This window comes from Acanthaster planci, linkage group LG10 (assembly GCF_054643075.1).
Source record: "Acanthaster planci isolate LZ-2023a linkage group LG10, COTS_SCS, whole genome shotgun sequence".
Classification (NCBI taxonomy): domain Eukaryota; kingdom Metazoa; phylum Echinodermata; class Asteroidea; order Valvatida; family Acanthasteridae; genus Acanthaster; species Acanthaster planci.
This window is the reverse complement of record NC_141786.1, coordinates 8,934,582-8,960,694: the sequence shown is the minus strand read 5'-3', so window position 1 is coordinate 8,960,694 and position 26,113 is coordinate 8,934,582. Positions and strand designations below refer to the sequence as shown.

Sequence of the window (26,113 nt, the reverse complement as noted above, 5' to 3'; positions counted from 1 at the left end):
GCCTTTGAGGTTAAAGTGTTATACGGAATTTTAATTCCGAATGTCAGACGGCCAATATTCTGCCTAGGAACCTTGTCACAGACTCACATAAATTGCAGGCTTTTGTCTTGCTCAGGTGGAACCTTTAGTGGCACATTTCGTAACCATGTTTTCTTCCTTACTGCTACACGAATTTACGCTATATACCTCTTCTTTGTTTCTTTATTTTTTCTAAAATGATCGTAATTTTTTTTTTTTCATCTAAAACAGTCCGTATATCTCCTCCAGGAAATTGGTAGTGCCTGGTACATTTACAATAGTTTCTCGAAGTGGTGGAGCTTCCAATTCCCCCAAATTAATAATAAACAAAAAACAAACAACAAACAGACAAATAAACGTAAAATAAAACTGTAATATATCTAAGCGACCCCGGCTGGAAACGCCATGGCTGGGTCTCTAACTCAGGAATGGTCACAGAAAGTTATGCACAGTGCATTGTGTATAATTACTAAATTATGTCTCGTGCGTTGTATTGGTAATGCCCTCTTTACAAAGGTTTCAGTGAAATAATCCCCATTGTTCCCAATTTCTGCGGGTAAAATTATGATGCCATATTTACATTTGTATTAAGTGTTGTTCATTTTTTTTCTTCCCAATAAGTTACTGAGTATCACTCCATTCGGTACAAAACCAGGAGAAAGCTCAAAGACGTGTAATTACAAAGGCTGCCTTTCGAATAACCGGTTCAATAGTCGGGTCACTAAAGAGAATCTAAAGAGGGCGCTTTCATCGAACTGCTCGTCTGTTACCTGCACCTAATTCTGAATAATTTCGGGTAATAACTCGCAGTTCGGACACAGCCGTCAACACCAAGTAGGCCCTTCGTGTACTTGTGGGTGTCTTGAATCTTTCCTCACGTGTCTTATTGCCATTTTCAGTGTCTACTTTTGGTGTGATTTTGAGTTCCTTGTTCTGAAGTTTCGTGGTCCAACCTGCAGAGAGCAAACAGCCCTTACGGCCCGCAGGGCCAAACAATTTCAAGGGTGTGAGATTTGCAAGCTCTCTTGACTCTGCACGCACAAAGTTGGCCTAGTTCTGTCTTCAAACTCACAAATGTTTCTCGCTTATTCGCGATGCACTGCTTTTGCACTTGCTGCAACTTGAAGGACATCTTCCATAGCCCAGGCCTGCTTTGTGTTGTTTTCAAATAGTGTACAGGAACCATACTCAGATACCTTGCTGGTATAAAGGTACTGTAAGTTTACTGAGAAGTCATCCCGAGAAGCCTCCAGTTTGAAATTGTAATATTTTAATTTATAGCAAACAATTTGCTCTTTGAAAACATTTCTGATACGGGTTGCTGATTGACCTATATTTTCATATACTCAATTACTGATTTTGTAAAGTATATTTTTCATGCATGACGTAATAAAACGCTTGACCTCCCCCCAGAATGGCATCACGTAGACATTTCCTTGCACTTTAAAACTAAAGAGGGACCAAAATACCTTTTGGAAATAGTCTTCAAATTAAATTATGGCGAACAGAAACACAAAAGGTGCATTTCATAGGACGTCAGAAAAAAAATTCGCGTTACATATACTTTTTAATGTAAATAACATTTGTTCCTATGAGGACTAATGCGTGCTAGGTGATAGCCGGTATAAAAAAGGCAAAGGATATCACTGTAAAAAGTACACTCAATAAAACATTTTTTGTTCTGAGCTGCATAGTTTAATAGTTAATACATGTGTTTTGCGCCGTCTTTCAAACCATTCAATCCTGATCCTATACCATTCTTAAATTATACCAATATTTGCTTGCCGAAATCCACGTGGAGAGAGTCATTAAAGTTAAGGACATAAACTCCTTTTTTCAATTTTTTTAAAGTTCAGCAATTGTAATCATTACCACCATCTTCATAATCAATTAAATGTGGTGAATATCGGTTTTAAACTTGAATGCCCTGTTTCAAACGCTTTTCCAAAAGTCGACTATTTGAAACAAAACAAGCAGAAATGGTGCTTCTGATACCCTATAGACTAATCCGATTAGACGCCATAACTGCGGTGGCACCGCACTCACACGCACATTCTTCAGCTTGACGCGCGCGTGTATTTGGCAAATCATGACACCCTATTGGTCGAAGAGGCAAGTAACGCGCACGTACCACCTGACCTCGAGCGTTGTGCCACCGCAGTAATGGCTTCTAATTCTGGTGGTCGAATTCCACTATAGTCAAAAATGTGCTCATGTGTTTGGATTTCATACAGACGTAAAACTAAAACACGTGTATTATCCACATTTAAAGATTTTGTTCCTGCACACAGACAGAGCTTACTACAAACTACACGCATCTTTGTTAATTTGGTATATACAAAACATAATCAACTTTAAGGTATAAGTACATGTATACTTTTTCAATATGCAATAACCTTTCCTCCGTATAAGCCTGCAACTATGTAGCCAACTATCGTCGAAAGAAATTTGGTGAAGTCGCTATGTTACGTTGTTTGTTTCTCTTGCCGTGCCGTCTTAGTGTCATGCCACAGTGACGAGACACCTGAGTACTGGGACGACACAAGCCCTACCTGCAGTGAATTGCCTATGTCTTTTCTTTTAATTGTCCTACGAGGTGTGGAACCATAGTGAGGATTTTGCTCTGAGGAAAAGTTGTCCACTTTTTCAACATAGAAGAATTTCTCGAAAAGAAATAAGATATGAAACGGTTTCGTCGTATTAATAATAAATGTAGGAACATCGATAAATAAATTGGAACATGTCCCTGGGGGCAGGTAGAGCTCACCCTAGCTGGATCCGCCACGACCTATCCGCATATCATATGTAATATCTGACAAGGTGTAAAACCAATGGATTTAAATATGTATTATAAATTTCCTCCACTGCAATGGAATCACAAGGGAGATGAACCTTGCTACCAAAAGTCAAATATATTCCTTTTTTTTTTGTTTTTTAGTTTTGAATGCAGACTTCTGTCGCGCAGAATCAGAATGATCCGAAATCTGACTCAGGCTTTAACTAGGAAGAGGGTCAAGCAAAATTAGATTAGCAGTCCAGCTGCAGCAAGTGCACAATTTAGAAGCACTATGCTCACTTCGGTGACGAGGCTTCTATGTATTAAGCTTTCTCCGGTGCCTTGCAGCTTGCGCGCCTGGCCAATTAGGCCTATTCATGGAGAGACCAATTCTCTACAGCCTCCAATTCTGACATGTCTCAAGGCCAGTGAGTTAGATTGGCATTTTGACCACTTGATCCTGGAGTTTGTTTTCGAAGAGGATTAGAGGGAATATGATTATTTGAAGCTGTTTCAGGTCCCTTGGATTCCATCATGTACATTCGACCATCCAGTCACCTTAAAGAGGCCCGTTTTTTCGGGTTTCAAGGATTAACCAACATTTAATATTCTACGTTGGGGCTATCAAATAAACAAAAATAAACAAAACAGGTGTGACGCAGAAAAAGAATGGATTATTTGAAATGTTTACTTTTACGTTGCGGTTTTGTTTCAAGAATTGTCCAACCGTATTATAATGTTTTCAAAAGATGGCCTCGTGCCCATTTCATTCGTTAAACCAGAAAGAACATCTCTCCAAATTCTGTGTTAACTTCATTTTATGTCCTTAGTTATCATGTTTTCGTAATTTGTTTGGTATTTGCGTTAACTGGTAAAATATTTTCTAAACCTACATCAAAATCCCAAATAACAGCACACCAAAAGTACAATGCACATGCAGTACCATTACAAGAACGTCATTATGAGTATTATGATAAATCTGTATAAAATTGCAAATGCAGAATGTCTAATTCTCAGTCAAAATGCACATACGTGAATAGGATTGTACATCCATGTGTCTCATCGGGACAAAAGAACCAATTAATTGTCATTTCACAATATTACGTAAGACACATAAAGACAACACAAACGTTATTAGGTGTTTTGTTAAATCGCATGCCTCGTTATAAACATTAAAAGAGCACATCGTTTCATAGACTGCGGTTTTTTTTCGTACGTAAATTGCCTGTGTAACTACATAAATTATCTGTGTACTACATTGTAAGTGTCACTAGTTTAGAAGAGAAACTAGCAAACATAATGAACAGACAAGCGGTCTTACTGCCATAGATATCATCTAACGTGCGAAAGCATGTGCGCCTTACATTGCATCTGGTTGTAACATTAGTTGAAAAAGTGCGGGCTTGTAGAACTAAGCTACGTACCAACTCCAGTGTTATTGAAAGACGAAACCGTACCGTCGCACATCGAAGCCACAGCCCGCCAAATCACATCTGCAATGGATCAAAAGCCGACCTAAGATCATGGTTGTTTAAAACATATGTGATGACTATTGAACGATTGGGGTATCTTGGTAACTAATATATAATATCTATCCTGGGAATCTCTTCCTTAAAACCTACATCTCAGTTCAAAATTGCTCTGGAATTCGAGGGTATTGAACGGAGAGTGCAAAGGGAAGAAGCAAAATGCCTGTTATAAAATCATATTAACCGACCTAAATCATGCCAAAGGTTTTGTATTCCATTTAAAATGTGAGCTGCCAATATATAAAATATCAATGCTGTGCTTTGCGCTTCAGGTATCGTGTCTTATTGGATTTGAAGGCTGCAATGATATCAAATGCACATAAGATTGGAGCACCAACTGCATCAGTGCATATCTAAATATAGCTCTTCGTTGTCAACGGCTGCTGGTCGATTGTCGTAACTTTCATAGAGGTCCGTTCCTGGATCATTACTGGGCATCGATTCCGGCGAACCGAATTCCTCGAAGAGATAATGCGGTTCATCATCCGCCGTACTGTTGTCAAGCACAAGGCCCAGCGGCTGTTTAGGATTCGACTCCAGTGTACCTTGGCCACTGACCGCTTTTTGCGAACTCTGAGTTGGAACCTCGTACACGTCGCCTTCGTCTGTCTCTACCGGCCCCGTGACCCTATCACGTACCTGGCCTACGGTGTTGGGCGTGTATATGGCGTCGCCGCCCATCTGGTCCCCATCGTTGGTGTCCCGCTGCTCTGTAGGAGCACTCATGTACACGTTGGACTCTCGATTCCCGCCGCGACTGGACAAGCGGCTACGGAGCCCAGACGCCGAGGTTGCCACACGTCCACCAAGGGAGCGGAAAGCTGCAGATATCAAGTACAGAAACAGAACGGACAGAACATTGGCTTGGGGAATATCTTGAAATAAACAAAAGGGGGGGGAATGCAACCATACTTTATTTTTCCGCTTGAAGCAGAAAAAAAACCCTGCCATCGGTTGAAAAGAGTTGTGTTTGTTGGAATTTGGTCATTTTGTTGGTAGCAATGCGACCACGACGCGAGCATTTCATAATCGTTTGTGAACCAGCCAAACGAAGTTCCCTCTGAAGGAGCCCCTATTGCTAAGAAAAAAATATGTCCTTTCTTGCTAGAGCTTGGCGTTATCTGTGGTATATTCACATCTTAATCTGTTGTCCACAGCTAGATCAAGGTCTGCATTCCATTGGAATTACACAGAGATGCACAGACGACACACCCAGCCATAGCTTGGGAAAGCCCTATTTGGACACGGCCTTTGTGTCTTTCTGACAGTTTTACTGCTTGACTTGCCAAATGGCGTAAGCCTACTCACCGTTCAAGGGTACGTCCGTCCCTCGTCGAAATCGTGCAGACTTTGCCCTTCCAATGGCTTTAAACAGTAACCAAAAAGAAATAAAAGTAATATTGAGTGACAAACAGAACTTTTAAGACAGTCACTGTATTTTATCCTGTTAAAATGTTCAGAAGTAAGTGTTCACGTTTTCAAAGTGTTTGGATACATGGCAGGTACCAGCAGCATCGGTGGAGAGCTAATTGAAGAGAAATTTGATTAAGATCTTACCCGTGAGAGCGATGACGACAAAGCCGCAGATCATCCCTAGCGGGAACAGCCACCATGCCACCCCGTTCATCGACATTGTCATGTCGACCTTCAATATACAGAGCAAAACCACACAAATTCACTATTTCCTACTTTGAATATCTTCTTTGAGTAAGTAGCTGACGGTCCTGCGTCCATAGTAATAAACAAAAACTCAACTGATATTAAAGGCGTCATTTTTTTTCATCTGCAGGGACGCGCAATCTATGACAAAAGAGTGGCACGTGATGGATTGCAACGTGACTGTGCATCAGCCAATCGTGATAATGAACTGACAAGCGATGTTACAATGCCGCACGATTTTGTGTCGACTTCTCAACAGCTGAAACGTACGTCCCGATACTTTAAGTCCTTCTCGCACTTCAGCCGATCCGGCTACCCACCTCTGTTACAAAATACTTATAAAGCAAAATTCTACGTTAGAAGCTCGCTGGTAACACATTACTGTGTAATGTGACGTGCATGCCGCGCTAAATAAGACAGTTTCAAAACGTTTTGAAATGAGAGCTTTATCCCTTTTTCCCTTTGATGAACCAATATTGAAGTTTACAAATTTTAGTAGTTAATTAAACTTTCAAAATTGAAACTTTCTGACAAAAAACGACTGAAAAGAGAAGAAAACACACGTGATACATGCGTATCTTAATAGCACAAAGCTTTACGTACCGGTTGATCGAGTGCGTCCTCCTGAGACAACGCCATGTAGGCCTCTAAAAATGCAAAGTGAGGGAAGGGGAAAAGGAAACAAAATGACATAAGAATGGTGAAAGACCTGTCAAAGGGAAACAAAGCCAAGGAATGTGATTCTAAACTTGAAGGGTTAATTTCAAAACATTTTGTAAAGAGGTAGTTTGGAGAAGTGCTGGTAAATTTTCGTTAAAATTTCTTGGTCTAATAAACGCACCATTTTAGATGAGCTTAGATCAAATTAATTAGTCGCTCGAAGTTAAGAAAGATCTTTGACTGCTTTATCTCTTGGTGAGGTTTCGCCTCAGGAAATTAACAATACCCTTTGGATCACTCTGAACAGGTTAATTTTTACTTATTAATTTACTCAAAGTAGTTACTGCATGCCTCCTTGTAATGGGATTATTCTTTTAGAGCGGAAGGTTGTTAAAAAGGAGCACGTTTTATAAACACACACAGGGACATTGCTAAGTACGTGGCAAAATTCATCCACATAGATCAGCCCTGTGTTTTGACAGTCAAACTTGGTTCCTATACTTTTTAAAAAGGGGCCGGGTGGCGTAGACCTATTCAATTGCAGTAGTGGAAAATGAAATGTTGCCACAAAAGGTCTCTTGGATTTGCTGACGACCTTAAGGCGCATTTAGAGGAGGTCGGTTGAATGTGGAGCAATGGAGTGTTTTAATGTACAATATCGTGTTTTGCTCGAATCAAAACGCGGATTTGTGATGTCAGATGAAATCACAGGCGTGACGTCAAATTCACTCGGCTCTGGCATTCGCCTGGCGTGTGAACCGTTCATCGAACAGTTCCTATCTCGAAGCCAAGATCACGTTGAGCCCTGGTATCTTTCACCCAAACGGTTGCGCAACCAACGGTGGGCGTACTGATAGCCGCCATGACAACACTCACCATGGAGACCCATTCGCATAAAGCAGGTGTACCCGTCCCCACTCAGTGAGTAACCTTCCACACATGAGCAGGAATAGTTGCCAACGTCGTTCATACACAGGTGGTTGCATTTGTCTGTCCTCTCTGCACATTCATCCACGTCTAGAGTTTAGAAAGAAAAACACATCACAGCAGTTTATTGGTGCATTGATAAGAATGAATAAAAACACGCCATTTTCTGAGTGGAAAAATCGATTTCTTACATCTTCGCAGACCAGTGACCAAACATTTAGAAATGTGTGGCTTGTTAGAGAGTTGTAGGTTGTGGAGCATGAGAGGAAAAAATGGCTCAGAAGTACGCACGTCCTAGATTTTCCACCATTTTACTCAACTAATGACGGAGAGAAATCAAAAGTTACATTCGTAAGAGAAACAAGCTTGAGCCCCATACAGCACTTACATAATTAAAAATTTCATCTGAAATTGTTCTAGACCGAAACCACCGAATCAGACATATTCAGCAAACCAACAAAGCAAGAAATCAAAACCAGATAAACAATAAACCAATACAATCACATCCAGAAAGACCACTCAATAATGACAAAAAACGCTCCAAAAATTGAAAAACTGGCATTTTGTATCAAAAACTATTTGACCAGTATTTATAATTAACAAAGGAATAACTATATTTTGGGGCTCATCTGCCTGATTCCTGTACCTTTGCAAGTTCCGTTCACGATGTCGTCCCTGACGTAGCCGTCCATGCATGTGCAGTTGTAGCTTCCGATCGTGTTTACGCAGTTCTCCATCTCGGTGCAATCGTGAATCATTTCGCCACATCCCCCACCTGGAAAAACAACAGCCATATTGAAACAATCTCTAGAAACGTCAGTTGCTTTTTAATACTGAATTGCGCACTGATCTCGGAATTTCCTCCAGGTGCACGCCGATACGCCACTTTATGTACTTGTCGTCACATATCTGATAGTGTCCTTGCCAAAAAATTTATCTTCCGCGTATATAAAAGACACCTTTTGCAATTTTACTACAGGGAGAGTTTTTCTATACACCGCCCGATTGAGATGCATTAGTCTCGTACTGCCCAATTCAACCAAAATGAAAGCCATGAGATATATTTTCTGACTAGAATGAACTGCTGTGGTCTCTAAAGAGTGAGGTTTAAATCTTAGGCTGAGAAAAATTAAGTCTATTACTGCACCCATCAGAGTTAGATCCAATGCCTAGCGATGTCTTCATGAAACTCTCCTTTTTACATTTGCCAAGTTTGCTTCTTACTATTTTAAAGTAATTGTTTTAAGGATCTGTAACGCAGACACTTCAGCCAACTTCACTAATGACAAAAACATCACATGCCTGATATAGACTGATTCCTGCCGATCAGTTCTTATTACACATGTAGCTGTATTCAATCTGATGGCTCAGGTTAATTAATGCCCAACTCTATGGTTACCTTTGCACGGTTTGTTGTCGCTGTTTAGAAAGAATCCTGTGAAGCAGGTGCACACGTTTTCAGAGCACACCTTTATGCCAGTGCATCCTCCGGTACAATTGCCTGTCGGTAAAACACGATTCGAAAATGTTAAATGAGCAATTATCACTAGAACGTTATTTGCTGCCGGAATATGCCAGCGGTACCTGTTTTGACAGAGTACAGTGTAAAACATTGCACAGGATTGTACATGGACAGCAAACTACAAGACACCAGCGACGTAGGCTGAAAAAAGGAACTCGATTGGTCAACGCGGGATGAACCCTCATTCTTAATGGCCAGCACTAGCTCATTAACATTGATGATCACAGTCCAAGGCAGAAGCTATAATCTTCGCCAGAGAGTTCCTCTATTTTCTCATTTTTCTGGTGAGCTCCAAATTTTGATTGTTCTAAACAATTTTGATGGAAATCTTGCGTGAAGAAAACGATACCTTATTTTCGAGTGATTAGTTAGACACTAGTCCATGTTTTAGTGGTACACTACTTCCAAAGTACTATGCATTCAATGCATGGCTTGTGTTTTACTCAATCCCATGATGCACGGCGATTGTCATGCCTTATCGTCTGGTTCCTGTTTACCTTCACACACGATAGCCTCCCCTTGGTGACACTCGCACAGGATGGTGCCGTTACTTGTCTTGCAGACTTGGGCCTCTCCCTCCGGACAGTTCATGTAGTCAGTCGAGCACTCGTCGATATCTAAAGAGAAACAGTTCGATGAAGCATAAAATGCATCTTGGAAAAGTCGGGATTTCTTTCCCTAACATGAGCACTTTTACATCATGCCCAACCTACTTGAGGCAAAGCCTAGAATGGCAGTAAACGGAAGTCACCAGGGGCAACATGGTTTGATTGGACATGGGCTTTTAAAATGAGCCCGGCTTTTGGTCATGTTACCATCACAAAGAGCACGTAATTATTTGCCTTCATTAACTTTATTATAAGTGTGGACTGCAAGTGTGTTTTTTTTTTAAGTAGCCAGAGGCCAATTTCGTTGGTACTGAATGACTGGCGGTGAGAAAATATTTTTCTAATCACATCAGAATTGCATTACTTTCCAAAAAAGGTTACCAGCCACAAATAAGTGCATTGTTCTGAAACTGTCGGTCGGGCTGATCCTTTCCCGGTCATTTCGGGGTCATTTTGACAACAGAGAAATTTTTCTTTTGTCCAGAAATGGGCCATACACCACACAGGACCAAGAGTTCGTGTATATTCAGCTATGCACTTATGATGATGTATGCACGCGTGGTTGACACGTCAGCTCTCTTCAGCAACCGAGTTCCATGTGCTCCAACTACCCACAGACGCTCATTCACTCGGGTGGAATCTCACCGTCGCATATCTGAGTATCGTTGTTTAGGATGTATCCCTCCTTGCAAGGACATTCGTAGCCTCCCACAGTGTTCCTGCAGATTTCCATGTCTGTGCAGTTATGTTTCTTCAGTTCTGAGAAGAGAAACACAAAACAAATGGGCACAGGATCGGGAGGGGGAACTTAGGCCCTCCCAAAACCTCAAAACAAAATAGTCAAAATGACGAAAGATTGACGAACTAACAAGTAATGTGTGTGTCTTTAATGATGCACATTTAATAGACATAAATGATAGACAAATGTCTATACTCGAACCGTTAGGGGAATTCTTGTCGCCTTGTGCTTGACCCTTTCCGTATAGCGATGACACAAAAAGCCATCTTGTTCCACACGGATGTGAATCTTGACCCTTGATCTCACGATGGTTTTAGTCTTTCTTTTAAGCAGAATGAGTTTCCACCTTTAGTTAGCCCGGACTGAGATTATTCTTCGACTTTGATCCGCTCGGTTTCTCTTACAACGTCGGTAGAGCGTGAAATGTCCAACAAGAAAGTTCTCAAAACAAACTCACCCTCACAGAACTCGTTGTCGATGACGAGGTCATAGCCGGAGACCGAGACGCAAATAAAATACTCGCTCACATTCTCACAGCGTCTTATCACCGACGGGTTGTCGTAACTGCTTGTGCCTTAGGATCCATGGGAAGAAAAATGCTTGGAGTTACTGACGCAACCAAGAAGCAGTGTTACCGGTCTAATTATATTATTCTTATTAGTTATCTCAATGTAAGTTGGTCTATAGATGAAAAGTTATTGCTTTAGGTGTAATAGATCCCGAAACGATAATACTGGTTTCGTACAGAAATTTAATGTCAATTTTAGGGTGGGGGACAGCTCCCCTGAATAAGCAATAAGGGGTAATTCAAAGAGAGTTGTTCAAATCACTAATTGAATGCGTTTTCCTCGGTTATTTTCACGCGACTTTCACATTGCCACGCTTCCTGGTGAAAACACTGAAGCCCCTAAACAGTTGTTGCGATATGTAAAGGCTTTCAAACAATGAACAGTTGTCACCTCCGCTGTAGCCAATATCACTGGCCAGTACAGTTCCTGCTAGTATCTGAGAGGGATATCAGGTGAAACACGTCACACAGATGCTGCGTTTGTTTTCCTTTTGTACTTGCCCTGTTTGTCTTGCTGTTTTGAATATGCAAATGTAAGAGTGCCGACGTGTATGGATGGGTGTTTTAGCGGCCACAATTATAAAACAGGAACATTTTCTTGATCTCGAGGAAAAATTAATGTATTCCCCTCTTTGAATAACCTCTTTCTAGAAATCTAATTACAGTAGGCCAGCGTAAAATATTACTTCTCAGGTCATAATCGATCTCCGTTAGGGCGTGTCCATCTCGATTAATGCAGGCGCACGTTAGGGTCAGCGATGTCCTCTGACAGACCTGCAATTCGGTGCAATTGTAATCTTGCCTCGAGCACCAGTCATCACCTGAACAACCAAAGGACACGCAAAACATACCCGCTTAGGTGAAAAAGGGGTTTTATTTTAGGACAAAATATCTTCTTTAGAGGCCAGAAACTCACGTTTATCAAGGTGAAAATGGTGTCACACATTGCCAATGTTACAGATATTTAATACTACATTTGGTGCTGGCTCGGCATTGTTTGTTTTCTTTTATTTCTTCACAACTTTGACGGCTTGCCAAAGTCTTTTCCCACGACCACTGCAGGTGTGGTTCAGGTCACGTAGTCAGCGAAAGCACGTTATTTCTTATTAAAAAAATGGGACCTAAAAATGCGCAACTAAAATCCAGTGCAAAACTGAGGGCAGTACAATTATTAAGGACGGCACGAGAGTCTCACTGAACGTTGTACCTCCTTCGCATCCGCTGACGTCTATCAACTGACCGTCGACGTAAGAGCAGTTCATATTTTGACTTCCGCTTTCACAGATTTTGATCACATCACAGTTCATGGGCGGAGCGCACTCGTCAACATCTGCCAAGAAAAAAAAGCAGCATCGGGTTTCTTATTTTGGCAGAGGTAAACAATAAAACAATTTCACAAAGTCGTGACTTCATCGTTGGCCTATCTGCCAATCTGTACATGTCCCAGCAAGTTCATTAATGGCATCTTGTGATGCTGTTGTCATTTACATGACAGGTAAAAATGCCTCCTATACGTTTGTTGAAGAAAAACTACTCAAATGTGTAAAAACAAATTAAATAAATTAAAAACAAAAAGGAAACAAAACCAAATAAAATGCAAGTAGTCTCCTTAACAGAAGATTTTTGTGTGGAATGAAGTAAGTGATATAATATCATTGAAGGATAGCCTATGAAACCATTTGTTACTCGATCACGTATAACTGCGGAATATTACACAAGAGTGCAACTAATTAAATGTGATGGTAGTTCCGGTCTCTTCGACCCCAGTAGATATCCTATCAGTGGCGTAACTAGGGCTAAATGTCCGGTGGGGCATATGGGGTACACACCAATTTTCCAAGGGAGGCAAGACAAGAAAATAAGCTGTAACTGCATAGCTATAAACTCAACGGATATTTCAAATGGGGCGCACGAAGGGGGGGGGGCATAAGAATCCGCTGAGGGCATGTGCCCCGCGTGCCCCACTCCAGCCATCCTACATGTCCTTTAAAGATATGGGTCCAGAAGTTTATGGTTATTTAAACACAAAGTTAAGTACACTTCAGTTATATGGTTACCGATGCATGTCTTGCCATCCATTCCAAGCTCGTAGCCTGCATTACACGAACAGTTGAATGTGCCCACGGCGTTGATACAGATCTGATCACAGTCATCGAGCGGATTAAGTTCGTCACATTCGTCTATGTCTGATCAATGCAAACAGTGAAGAGAAAATGTCAAAGACGTTTCAGCGTAAGCATGCATGACGCGAGACCGCTACACCGCTGGGACTCCTCGCTAGGGCAAAAGCACCTGGTAGCTTTTGTCGAAAAACATGCGGGAACTTTTCGTGGTGAATTGCTTGGTAACCATTGAGCATTTCCAATTAGCGCATGATCATTTGGAAAACAACAACTTCAACCACTTCTAAAGACAAAGCCATTTTTTGCATCCGTACCGCTGTTCATCCGGTCGCCAATCGGTACGGGTTACGTCAAATTCTTTTGGTACAATTCATTTACCACTTTACCACTTAGATATCAAATCTGAAGTAAACCCAATCTACCACGAGGTCAGTACAATAAAACGATGGATGTCTTTTGGGGTTTCGGTTTGGCTAATTCCCAACAATTCTTATGTTTGTTTAATTCTTTAGTTCAGTGTAAACTTTAATGATACCATTTACCTCGACAGTCATGCGGAGGAGACGATTGGTATCCCATTTCGCAGTCGCACCGGAAGGATCCGTGTACATTTGTGCAGATCTGCTCGCATTGGATATCCATCCTAAGGCATTCGTCGTCATCTTGAAATGATACGAGGAAAATACAAATCTATTTCTTGATTGACTGGTAAAAGGTTAATGTATATGTCGTCAGTTGGCAGTTTAGTTAAATCATCCGTCTTTACAGGGTAATTGCATAATTACTTTGGAATTTTTTTTTATTCGTCAGTCATTCTATTTGTCGATTCGTCAACGGCTTTCCAATCACTCTGCTCTGTAAACAAAATCAACAATTGCGTACGACCCAAAGAACCATCACAATCATTACAATAGAAAGACAAACTGAGAGTTGCATTGCCTTTGCTAAAGCTAATTAGTCTCATTGTTTTAGCATTATGGCTGACACAATAGGAGGGTGCAATTTGGTTTGGGTAAATCTTTTGTGTTTCCTCCACGTCAAGTACCATGACTTCAAACTAATGCCCTCCCATTACGTCTGCCATATTTCGAAAAGTGCTACTTGGTCAGACAGTTCTTCCTTTCATTATTTCATTTGGCTGCCCCCGAATCTGCTAGGTCTAGGTCTTCACTCCATTGGAAATACGCATAGGCAATAGACCCATTTGTAGCTCTGCAAGGCCATTTTGGACACGGCATTGGTCTAATGTTAGATACTGATTGTCACAACCAACAGGTAGAATAACAGGACAGTTTCTAAGATGTCAAGAGTAGACATCAAAGATGAAACATCGAGAAATAGTTACAAATATCGCTGAATGAAGAAATTATGTAATAGGCCCTACAATGTAAAGAGTTCGAGTACAAACATGCCATATGAGTCCTTTTTAAAGTAAATGTACCACAGGAGCTCTCTTACCACCGCAAGACTGCAAAACTAAGCTTGGTAAAGACTGAGGGTGAACTGTGTGAAAGGTACTATATATTTAATAACAACACATTCCAATTGTTGGAAATACGTGTATATCGATGACCTGATCCTATAGCAGAAAATCGTTCTTATTTGTGTAACAGCCAGCTTCAGGAGAATCTTGACCAATTAGTGAGCCTTTTCTAAATCCAATCAAGTGTCACCTGACCCCTCTGCTCTTCATACCATTGAATATCCCCTCCAGTATGTTGATGAGGCCAAAATGCAAGGTGTCTGGATACAAAACAACCTTCAATGAAATAAAAACGTTTCTGAGATTTCCGTCAAACCTGACAGCAAAGTGTGTGAGCTCCGTTTCCTGAAAAAGTGTGGGTTCGCCAAGCGAGAACTTGTGATTGTGTATAAAGATTATGTCCGCCCATTGCTAGAATATGCAGATGTAGTGTGGTATTCCTCATTAACATGTACTTAATCTTTTCAATCAGATAACACCGGACATCAACTTTACCACATAATAATGATGCTCTTCAGGACAGCGAGCTTGAGACTCTGTTTGCTAGAAGAGGAAGTCACTGCCAGCATTTTGCTGAAGGCCTCTCCAAGTTTACCCTGACTGAGGACCACCCCCTACCACATTTGAGGTGTCATTCCCGCAGCCTACATAACGCACATTATGTTTCCCGCATACCAGGACCTCCCGGTTGAGAAACAACATCATCCAGTATTTTGTTTACCTATCCTGGTGTTTTGTTTTGAAATGGTATTTCGCCAAGTACAAAATATATAAAGCTTTGCGTTTGATAGGAAATTTGTGAGCCGTTTGGGAATTTGGATTGTTTGTCCATTTTAATATCTTATTACTTTGGCAATGTTAGATTATAACTATTATAGTAACCTTTTATTTATTTTTAATAATCAGTTTAGTTAGAGTGTAGTTTTGATGTTTCATCTGATTAATTTTCATCGTAATTCAGGCTAGCCAGGGGAGTGGAAGATGTAAAATAAAACAAAAACAAAATCAATTTATATAACATATTGCTTAATTTGAAGTGTTCGCCATTAAATAAGTATTATTTTCATTCCCTCTTTTTGTTTTTATTTCGTTTTTTTCGTAATCTTTCCTTCTGTCTACACACTTGAGTCAGATCGATCATCTTTTCAATTTTTTTCAACAGAGTAGTGCAAGACTAAGGCCTACTCCAAGGCTGCGGAGCCGATTATGCCTTACCACTGCATTCTTTTCCGTCTGATAGAAGGCTGTGCCCGGGATAGCATTCACACCTATAGCTGCCGGGTGTGTTCACGCACTTATGGTGACAGTCTTGGGTGCGGGACATGGAACACTCATCAATATCTGTAATTCAGAAAGACGAGTGCCATTTACATTTCATGGTGTATTTATTACAGTCCAGACCGTCACAGTAAAGGATTGAAACCTGCAAACAGCCTTCATCGGTCTTTCCAAATAGCGTGACAAAGAGAGGGTGCAATTTTCCTAGCAATGGAAGCTCCTAGCCTATGCTTGGTCCAAACCCTGTTCGTATCCGGAATGGGTATATCACCATGTTACAATGGCACATGTTGTATTGCTACCTAAGTTGCTCGGATTGACCTTTAAGAGTAGAACCGCTTTCCAAGTGATGAGAGTCACTTAAAGAATGGCTAGTTTAACCACAAGACCCTTGGGGAGGAAAACAGGGCTGGACCGGAAGGGCAATTGCGGCAGTCCACCAGGCTTATAAGGAAAAGTCATTATTCATTAATTTGACTAGCCCTACCCTCAAATCCAAATGAACCAAACATATTCATGCAAGCTGTATTAATATTCAAAGACTAGTAGCTGATACCTAATAAGGCAAGGAAACTTGTATGATGGATGAAAAATGAAATGTCCAGCAAATGTACAAACTCCCTATAAGCTTTGGCAATTGAGCAGAGTGCCGCACATCGAGCCAGCAGAGTAAACCACATCAACTACAGCACAACTTTGTCTCAAGTCATCCTCTTGTGTCGATTCATATAACCTGTCGGGTTTAAAAGGCCTATACCATAACCTGGAATTGGAAATCTTAGTATCACATTTTGGAAAGAGGAAGAATGTTATTTCCTGACTTCAAAAGCGTTTCTCCGTCAGAATTACGAGTAAGTATGCTCATAGAGGTTTGCTGTGTTATAGTCCCTTTTCCACTTCCTTACAGGCCTAACGTGAAATAGAGTGTTCCCAGGGCCCCATTTACTCCACATGCAGTTTTGCACGACAGGATTGAAACAAAGATGGTAACCGTGCAATCTAGACTCTTTCTAAGCATCTGCTTCCAGCTGTTGCTGAGATTCAAGTAAACATGAAAGTCATAAGGACCAAAGAAATCGAGAGAAATAAAGAACAAAATGATTTCCTACCAGTACAGCCGTGTCCGTCAGCGTCAAGTGTGTAGCCCGAGTTGCACTCACAACGGTAGGTGCCGACAGTGTTGATGCACATGTGGTCGCACTGAAGGTAAACCTCTGACTGTCGCATGCATTCGTTGATGTCTGAAAGGAGTCAGACAAAAGGTTTCTTTTGGTGATGAGTGGGGATGTCGAAGGCTTCTTCTGCCTCTTAATAAGTACATGCAACATTCAGCCAAATGAATGCATCGCTAATGTTGACGTATTATTGATACGTGCGTGATAAGGCCCCCTCGATTCGGAGAGGAGCCGGTCCCATGCACTCACCATTACTGCAGGTTCTACCATAAAACCCAGTATTACACTGGCAGACGTTAGGCCTGACACATCGTCCTTGAGTGGGGTGACAGGAGGGGCTACATATCGCTGTGAATTGTTCACAAAATGATCATTGTGAATTAAGAAACTGGTGCAAGTTGGCAGCGACTGATAGGCAAGCATGCATGGTTATCCCAACTTTGAATCTGTTCATAGAGGTTCTACAGTGTATGATTTTAATTTTCAGGTGAAGAAAGTCAGCTGAACCGCATGGCCTTCATGTCTGAGTAATGAAATGGTCCTCAATCACACAGAGAAGCGGAACCTCAGAGGGCTGAATCCTTGGAAAGAGGTAAAAATGTCCAAGGCAACGATTTCTCACGGAGCTGATGAACCGCGTACGCGCGCGTTATCTGAGAGCCTGCCAACAAAATAATAGCGCATGCCGGTTCTCGGTCAAGCCTTACGAAAGTACATGTACGTACACGCACCCCATGGGGAAGAGGCTGACGCAAAGCCATCATTGCGATAACCCACGTCTCGCGAATGTGTGACCAACCAACCACTTTAATTCCCAGTCGAGCTTGCTGACTACAGACTATGATACAAGGTAGCTGATTGGTCGAAATTCTGGGTGTCAAGAAGGATTTCTTTTGCACGATTAAGCTGAAATGTTTCGCAAGGAATGGACACAATCTAATTCTTATAGGCTAACCATGGCCATTCAATTCATCTTGTTCAGCTACCGTCAGGAGTAAGCTTATCGTATTCCGTTATCCTGATCAGATATTTATTGAAGTGTATTCGGTATAACACGCTCGCTTACGCATAGAACACCTCCCGTAGCGGTCTCTCCGCCATCCGGAGCAGCACTCTGTACGAGTGCTTGTCCAAAGTCGGCTGCGGTAAGCGTAACTGGATGATTGCCTGAAAGATAGAGTGCAGAAGAAAGTAAAAGCGGCTTGTCATTGTGTTAATAGATGTTGGCTTATTCATGTTAGCCGATTGTAGGTGTGGCGGACACAGAAGGAGGGCGCAATTTGGTTTGGGGAAATCTTTGTTTACTGCTAAGTCAGACTTGCGCTAAAATTGAAGCAATCAGACAAAAACTCGGACGTCCTTTTGCAGATATTTCCCTAACTATTGTCAATATGGATATGAACTTATATGAATAGATAGAGGAACATGTTTCCTTTCAAATGACACCCAGATTGCAAAATTTAGATGATTTTGAGACCTTTTATGCTCAAATATGCATTCTCTGTGAAAGTACCGGAGACGGTGAACTGCCAAGTCAGAATTGCGCAAAAATTGAACCAATCAGACAAAAACTCGGACGTCCTTTTGTAGATATTTTCCTAACTATTACAAATATGGATACGAAACTTATATAAATAGATAGAGGAACATGTGCCCTTTCAGATAAGCTCTAGATTGCAAGATTTAGATAATTTGTAGCCTTTTTAAGCTCAAATATGTATTTTCTCTTCGAGTGCATGACCGGTACACCGCAAAGTCAGAATTACGCTAAAATATAAATCAGTCACACAAGAACTTCCACTTCCTTTTGCAGATAATTCCCTAACTTGTGCAAGTACGGATATGAAATTATTATGAATAGATAGAGGAACGTGTGCCTTTTCAGATGACACCTATATTACAGGGTTTAGATGAATTTCAGACATTTTATGCTCAAATATGCATTCTCTGCGAGAGTACCGAAGAGGGTAAACTGCTAAGTCAAACTTGCAAAGAAATTGAAGCAATCAGACAAAAACTCGGTCGTCCTTTTGTAGATATTTTCCTAACTTTGTTTGTTTGTTTGTTTTGTGTTGCTTTTTTTTTTTTTTTTTTTTGTTCTTTTTTTGTTATTTTTTTATGTAGTAATATGGAATTGTATAATACCAGCGGCTGGGGCCGAGTCTATGGTGCCAGCGTGCTATTTTTAGTTACATCTACCCGGCATAGTGGATTCAATGTTTTACAATGTATAAGATTGGGACTAGGAGAGGCGCGGGAGAAAATGGTCAGGAGAGTGGGTGGAAGGAGGATGACGGAAAGGAGGAGAATAAACAGGGATTGACTGGTCCTTCCAGAAGGAAGCCTGTGCAAGACTTCTCCTTTTGAGTCTGTTATAAGGTAACACGGATGGGGTTACTTGAAGGACAGGAGAGAGTTAATAGTCAAACCTGTGAGTGAGGAAACTTTGTTAACTTGTTGATTTGTGAGCGGTACAGCGATAGACTACAACGGTGAGCAAGGCTGTGAGTGACTGTACAGGACCACTTGAACTACTGGTTAAGACTCCTGCAAGGCGGAACCTAGAGTGGACTGAAATTGGTGTGAACCGCATGCTGGTAGCGGTGTTAGCTTTTGAATTCCCGTTCTCCAAGCTGTGAGAAAACTCCTACGAGCGCCAGGAGTTACTCGGAACTGAGTTCGGACAGTGACAGTCAGCTATATCTGGAGGAAAGGGCAAGGAATGAACCTGTCGTCGTGGCTAACTGGACCATTAAAGCGTACGAAAATAGAGGAAACTGGATTGGCTGGGGATTGTAGTGGAGAGCAGGCTGTCGCCAGGAGTGAGAGGACCACGGTTTGGCCGAATTGACTGTGCAACTGACAGCCAGATCAACGGGGAAGTGCGAGGAGGCTGTCGTCGTGGCTTGAGTGGCTGAGGGGACGAGCACCGCCTGGTGAGAGTGAATCCTAGGCCCCTATATTCAATATTCGCTCTGGACGTTTGATCGACCTTTTATTTTGACAAGAAGGCATTGACTTTAATGAAAACATTAGAAGATGTGTTAAAAATTATTGATTGAAAGTAGCCTGTCTTCTCGGTTGTTACTTTAGAGTGAATGTCAATATTATTGTATTGAATTTTTTTTGCTTATGTTGTAAGTTGTGAGCTTTTTGTGGCCCTCAAATGGCGACCTCTGAATCTGAGACAGATTTGATTTCACAACTTGTGACAGGCCTCACCGATGCATTGAAAACAGGCCAGTCTAAAGGAGGGGAGCGTCCCATGAAACTCTCAAAGTTTCATGGAAAACCTAGCAAGTTGGGTGACCCTACAGTTAGGGAATGGCTTGAAGAAGCCGACGTATATATCAAACAATGCAAGATTCCTAGTGACGAGCAGGCACAGGTTGTGTTTAACCACCTTACTGGGTCTGCTCGCGAAGAGGTCAAATGTCACCCGGAAAGTGTTCGTTCCAATTTGGCCGCACTAAAAAAACTGTTGCGGCAGCATTTCGGGGAGGTTGAAACTGTGCAGGGTTTGCAAAAAACCCTGTATGAAAGGAATCAGCAAGAAGATGAGTCTTTGATGGATTTTTCGAGGGCACTCGTAAGAATTCATGACAGGATTTTAGAGGTTGCCACTGAGGCTGAAAGGGGAGCACTGGTTGCTTTGCGAGACAGAGTTCTTATAAGGCAGTTTGTCGCGGGGGTTCGTGCTCAATCTGTAAGGTTGGAATTGAGGCGGCTTGAATTGGAAAAGCCAGAGCAGACATTCAACGAAATGAGAGATGCAGTGCGGGAACTCTTTCGAGATATCGAAAAGGTTTCTAAACCAAAGCGCTCTGCGGCAAACACAGTTACGGCCGTGGCTCGTGATGAGGGTTTTGATCCAACCGAATATACGGAAACCTCTGATCTAGTGGACACCAGCATTAATAGTGCCCGAGCAAATGTGGATGGGCAGGGTTTGCCAGAAGGTATAGCGTTGCAATTGGAGCAGTTAAGCAAACAACAAGGCCAAATTGCTGATCTTCTGCAACGGTTAATCGCACGGGAAAGCCCAGTCGCCAGGTCTGAAGCTAGGGCTCAGGGTCGTTCGCAATTACGGTGCTTCTACTGTAAGCGCCTTGGGCATGTTAGGGCTGATTGCTGGAAGCGCAGTGCTGACCAACAGGCCTCCGGGGCACCGAAAGCGAACAATTCTCAAACAAATCCAGCTGCAGCTGGGCAAGGGAGTGCCAAAGCGGTAAACTCTCAACCTCCTCCACTGTAGGCCAGGTGGAGGAGAGGGAAGATATTTTGGCCTCACCCATAGAACCAGTACGTACGAAAGAAGAGCTAATAGATTTTCAGCTGACGATGCTCTGAGTTGGCTGGTGGGACAGACTCCCAAAGCAACTGTAAATCTAGCAGGTGTGCAAACGTCATGTTTGTTGGACACTGGTGCTGAGGTTTCGATGATTAGTTCTTCCTTCTATGAGAAACAGTTGTCAGATAAAATACAAAAAGTTAAGCCAATTGGTTGCCATATCCGTGTATCGGGGGCAGGGAATGCTAACATTCCAGTGGAAGGCTACGTGCGGTTACCCTCGGTATTCAAACTCTCAAGATTGACGCACATTTTCTGATGAGGGTGAGGTAAGCAGCTGGTGTGGTTGTCCAGTTGTGTTAGGCTGTAATAATCTAGAACGTTTGACAGATTAGGCCATTGACCCCAAGCACAGTGACGCACGCGCGTTAAGTGCGACCATGAAATGGTATCGTGTGTCGAAGGAGCCAAAACCCAACAATAAATCGGGACAGCAAGGTAACAAGCTAATAACGGCTCGTACGGGTCGTTATGCTGTCATGGTTTTGCCAGGTGAAGTCCGTGGTGTTACTTGCTACGTACGTTCGTCGGCTTACATGAAGGGTAATTCTGTGGTTGTTCAGGGCACGTATGAGAATACTGTAGCGAAATAGTGGGGTGGTTAGAGCGCCCTCTTTAATTATTTACAGTTAAGCATTTATATCCCATAATCATAACCCGCGCATGGGTATATAAGGAGTGCGCGCGAGCTACTCGCGGTCTTTCCTGTCTTTCTGTTGTTCGGTCATATTTGTGCGTGACGAGTTCGTACTGCTGCTTGGTTTGGCTGTCAGAGCAGTACGCTGTGCTGGAGAGTGATTACTGGGCACTAGGTTAGTGCGACTTCATTCAATTATTGTAATTAGTCCTGATAAGCACTCACATCTCTTTTATGGTCATCTTTTATGTAATTCAGCAGTAAACAGTGCAAGTCAAGACGTAGGTGGTGTAAACAATTTGCAAATCCACAAGCCGCCTAATTAGGAGTTGCCTATTTAGGAGTCTCCTGTTTAAGAGAGTGCCTATATTAAAATAATCAATCAATCCAATTTGAAGCCAACCAGAGTCTTTATTGAGTTCGTCCAGGAAATCCCCCAGTACCAGTAACCCACGGTACCGGCCCCCTTTCTGCCAGCCCCCAAGACCAGACCCGTGGGTGCAACTTGTTTAAGGCTTCGGCCCCTGGCGGTAGACTGCCTCCAAACGGACCTGCCCCCCTGGTCGCCTCTACAGCCGCTCGTCGGGTCGACCAAAGGCACGCCCGAGGCTCCGTCGCTGGAGACCGCTACAATACTGTTGAATTGGGTAGGACATGTAGAGTAATAGATACACTTCAGGATATAAGTAGTAATGCCGTTAATGTCCTTGTGGCGAATGCTGGGATGCATGCAATTAAAATCCCGCCTCACACCAAATTGGCTACTATCGATGAAGTGGTTCCCAGAGTGACTCTGGAAACCTGTGAAGAAACTGATCTTTTTCATGTAACAGTGAACCATGTCACGATTGGAGAGGATAGTGGGGGAGACCCAGACGTCAATAGCAGAGCTCCGAGTGAGGAAAAGATCAAACCTCCGGTTTCGGAGGTTTACACGTTCCATGACGGGACGCAGTACACACTGCCACCTGGGCTGGAGCTGGGACTATCCGGATTCGAAAAGGAGGATCAGGATAGGATCGTTGGGGTTATACACAAGCATGATTTTGTCTTTTCAAAACACCCATTTGATGTTGGCTCCTGTGATAAGCTGGTTCACAGAATACACACGACTGATGAGACCCCTATCAGCCAGCCGTATCGGTGGATACCCCCACAGCACATGAATGAGGTTCGCAACTTGGTTCAAAAGTATCTTGACCAAGGGATTATTCGAATGAGCGCTAGCCCTTACGCAAGCCCAATCGTACCAGTTCGGAAAAAAGACGGTTCACTGCGCATGTGCGTTGATTACCGAAAACTCAACGCACGCACCGTGCGCGATTCATTCCCTTTGCCGCGGATTGAGGAGTCCCTGGAAGCCCTACGTGGGGCTCGGTACTTCTCTTCCCTTGACCTAGCACATGGATACCATCAGTTACACATGGAAGCCAATTCTACAGGAAAAACAGCATTCAGAGTGCCTTTTGGCTTATTCGAGTTTTTGCGAATGCCATTCGGACTGGCAAATGCACCTAGTACATTCCAAAGAGTGATGGAACAATGTTTGGGGGATCTTAATCTCACTGAACTGCTTGTGTACCTGGATGACATCCTGGTCTTTTCATCAACACTGGAGGAGCATGTGTCGCGGCTAGATCATGTTTTTGCGCGGCTGGCTGAGTATGGGCTAAAGGTCAAGGGGAGTAAGTGCCGGCTCTATAAGAGCGAAGTAAACTATCTCGGTCACATGGTCAGTGCAAGGGGAGTCGCGGTGGATAGTGAGAAGATAAAACGGATTGTAGAATGGCCTGAACCGAAGACAGCTGAGCAGCTGCGTTCATTCATGGGCCTCGCGGGATATTATCGTCGGTTTGTTGTAGGCTTTGCAGCAGTCGCTGCACCCTTGCATGCCACTTTGCCACCGGTTAACCGAGGTAAGGGGAAGAAATCACATGAGGTAACAGCGTTTGTTTGGAATCTGGAAGCTCAAGCAGCTTTCGACAAACTGAAGGAAGCACTAACGCGAGCCCCTGTTCTGGCCTATCCTGATTTCACGGTACCATTTGTCCTTGAAACCGACGCTTCACTGAAGGGTTTGGGGGCATGCTTGACGCAAGTCGGTGAGGATGGTTGCAGGCATCCGATAGCGTACGCGAGCCGCGGCTTGCGGGGTGCTGATATACAGCTCCTTTAAATTGGAGCTTTTAGCCCTTAAATAGGCAGTGGTGGATAAATTCCCCGATTACTTGCTAGGCGTTCCCTTCACTGTACTCACGGATAATAATCCGTTAGCGCACCTGCAGACGGCAAAACTAGGTGCTTGTGAGATGAGGGGGTTAGCACAGTTAGCCTCTTTCAGTTTTGGGGTTAAGTTTAGATCAGGCCAAAGCAATCGATGTGCAGATGCATTGAGTAGGTACCCTGGTCATAGCAGTTCGGAAGTGAAAAGTATCATTCAGCACACAGTCCCAACCAGTGCAATTCCATTGCGCGCAAGGGTAGGATTGGCCACAGCTAAGCAAGCGCATGGTGAGGAATCTTCCTTTGGCTTGGGACCTCCAGGGCTATTTCCCTCTTGGTCTCCAGAACAGCTTGCCGCACTACAGCGCGCAGATCCAGAATTTAAGGTTGTTTGGGAATATTGGGAGAATGGTCTAGTCCCGGGGGAAGTGAAGGGCGGACCGAGGCTCCCGCGGGAAGTAAGATTGTGGTTATGGCAATGACCACGAATTGTGGTTCGTAGCGGCGTTCTTCATAGGAGGTTGACTGATCCACTCCATGGTGAGATACTCCAAGTCTTGCTACCAAAGGTCCTTCGGCATCGCGCACTGGAAGGCTGTCATGACAAATGGGGTCACCAGGGTATTGTACGTAGTGGTGCACTTTTGAGAAGGCGTGTATATTGGCCGTGCATGACAGCAACAGTCCGGCGTCATATCAAGCATTGCGAGCAGTGTACCGTGGCCAAGGAGGCGCAGCCCCAGCCTAGAGTGCCAATGAGGCATCTCCTTGCTTTTAGGCCCTTGGAAGTTTTAGCGGTTGATTTTGTAAAGTTTGATCGGGGAAGTGGGGGATATGAAGATGTGTTGGTGATGACAGATGTGTACACCAAATTTGTCCAGGCAGTCCCATGTAAGAATCAGCTCGCCGTAACAGTTGCGCGTGCCCTCCGAGACCACTGGTTTACCAAATTCGGGATCCCAAGCCAATTGCACAGCGACCAAGATAGAAATTTTGAAGGAAAGGTCATTCGAGAACTATGCGCGTTGTACGGAATAAAGAAATCACATACCACCCCTTATCATCCTGAGGGTAATGCCCAAGCTGAAAGATTTAATCGCACGCTGTTCAGTCTTGTCAAATCTGTTGATCAGCGGACACGACACAAGTGGCCGGAGTTCCTTTCCCACTTGGTCTACGTCTATAATGCCACCCCACATTCTACCACGGGTGTAGCCCCGTATACGCTTATGTTTGGACGGGAACCTCTGGTACCCTTCGACCAAATTCTTGGCCGCACAGATTCAGCATGGGAGCAACACTTCGTAGAAGCTCAAGCGAAGTTGATTGATAAGGCTGGGGAAATGGTGAAGAAAATGACCAAAAAGTCGGCAGAGCGCAACAAGGCCCGCTTTGACTTAAAAATAAAGCATTGCAAACAGATAAAACCAGGTGCCAGAGTACTCTTGAAAAGAGGCGCATTCAATGGTAGACATAAACTTGAAAATGCGTATCATCAAGAGACATACATTGTAACCGAAGTAAATAAAGAAGGGGACGTGTTAAAGATCCGTCCTTCTCAAGGGGTAAATGAGCGCACTGTAAATAGGAAACTTCTGAAAATGCACCCATCGGCAGGGTCAACCTCGGAGAGTTCGGAAGAAACTGACTCTGGTGACGATCTTCTGCCTCCCTCCAGTGCGCGCGCGAGTGAACATAGCCCTGTTAATTCCAATGAAAAAGAAGGCGTAAGTGTGGATCAAGTATGGGAGCCACCCACCGAACGTAACGGGGGGACAGTGCCTCGCAGGAGGTCAGAGCGATCCACAAGGGGCGTGCATTCGAACCCTTATCACTT

At 43.1% G+C, this 26,113-nt stretch overlaps 2 protein-coding genes across 4 annotated transcripts in view; one reads left to right on the top strand and one right to left on the bottom strand.

Annotated features, from left to right (window-relative positions):
• Nucleotides 1–1,690: 1,690 nt before the first annotated feature.
• The window catches only part of LOC110984935 (uncharacterized), a 40,781-nt gene continuing 16,358 nt past the window's right edge, over nt 1,691–26,113 (bottom strand). For all 3 annotated transcript variants that reach the window (XM_087142056.1, XM_087142054.1, XM_087142055.1), the window contains 19 exons: nt 18,132–18,232; nt 17,315–17,413; nt 17,000–17,131; nt 15,828–15,953; nt 13,672–13,791; nt 13,064–13,192; nt 12,214–12,336; nt 11,693–11,827; nt 10,896–11,012; nt 10,345–10,458; nt 9,589–9,708; nt 8,969–9,070; nt 8,216–8,344; nt 7,519–7,659; nt 6,586–6,629; nt 5,881–5,968; nt 5,632–5,688; nt 4,963–5,144; nt 1,691–4,287 (listed from right to left, as the gene is read on the bottom strand). In XM_087142056.1, coding sequence (XP_086998182.1) covers nt 4,282–4,287; nt 4,963–5,144; nt 5,632–5,688; nt 5,881–5,968; nt 6,586–6,629; nt 7,519–7,659; nt 8,216–8,344; nt 8,969–9,070; nt 9,589–9,708; nt 10,345–10,458; nt 10,896–11,012; nt 11,693–11,827; nt 12,214–12,336; nt 13,064–13,192; nt 13,672–13,791; nt 15,828–15,953; nt 17,000–17,131; nt 17,315–17,413; nt 18,132–18,232 — 2,065 coding nt within the window. In that variant the 3' untranslated portion in view covers nt 1,691–4,281. The remainder of the gene's footprint in view (nt 4,288–4,962; nt 5,145–5,631; nt 5,689–5,880; nt 5,969–6,585; nt 6,630–7,518; nt 7,660–8,215; nt 8,345–8,968; nt 9,071–9,588; nt 9,709–10,344; nt 10,459–10,895; nt 11,013–11,692; nt 11,828–12,213; nt 12,337–13,063; nt 13,193–13,671; nt 13,792–15,827; nt 15,954–16,999; nt 17,132–17,314; nt 17,414–18,131; nt 18,233–26,113) is intronic.
• On the top strand, nt 19,621–21,320 carry LOC147797739 (uncharacterized). Its single transcript, XM_087142432.1, has one exon. It carries the CDS (start codon nt 20,232–20,234, stop codon nt 21,318–21,320), a length of 1,089 nt encoding a protein of 362 aa, XP_086998558.1. The 5' UTR covers nt 19,621–20,231.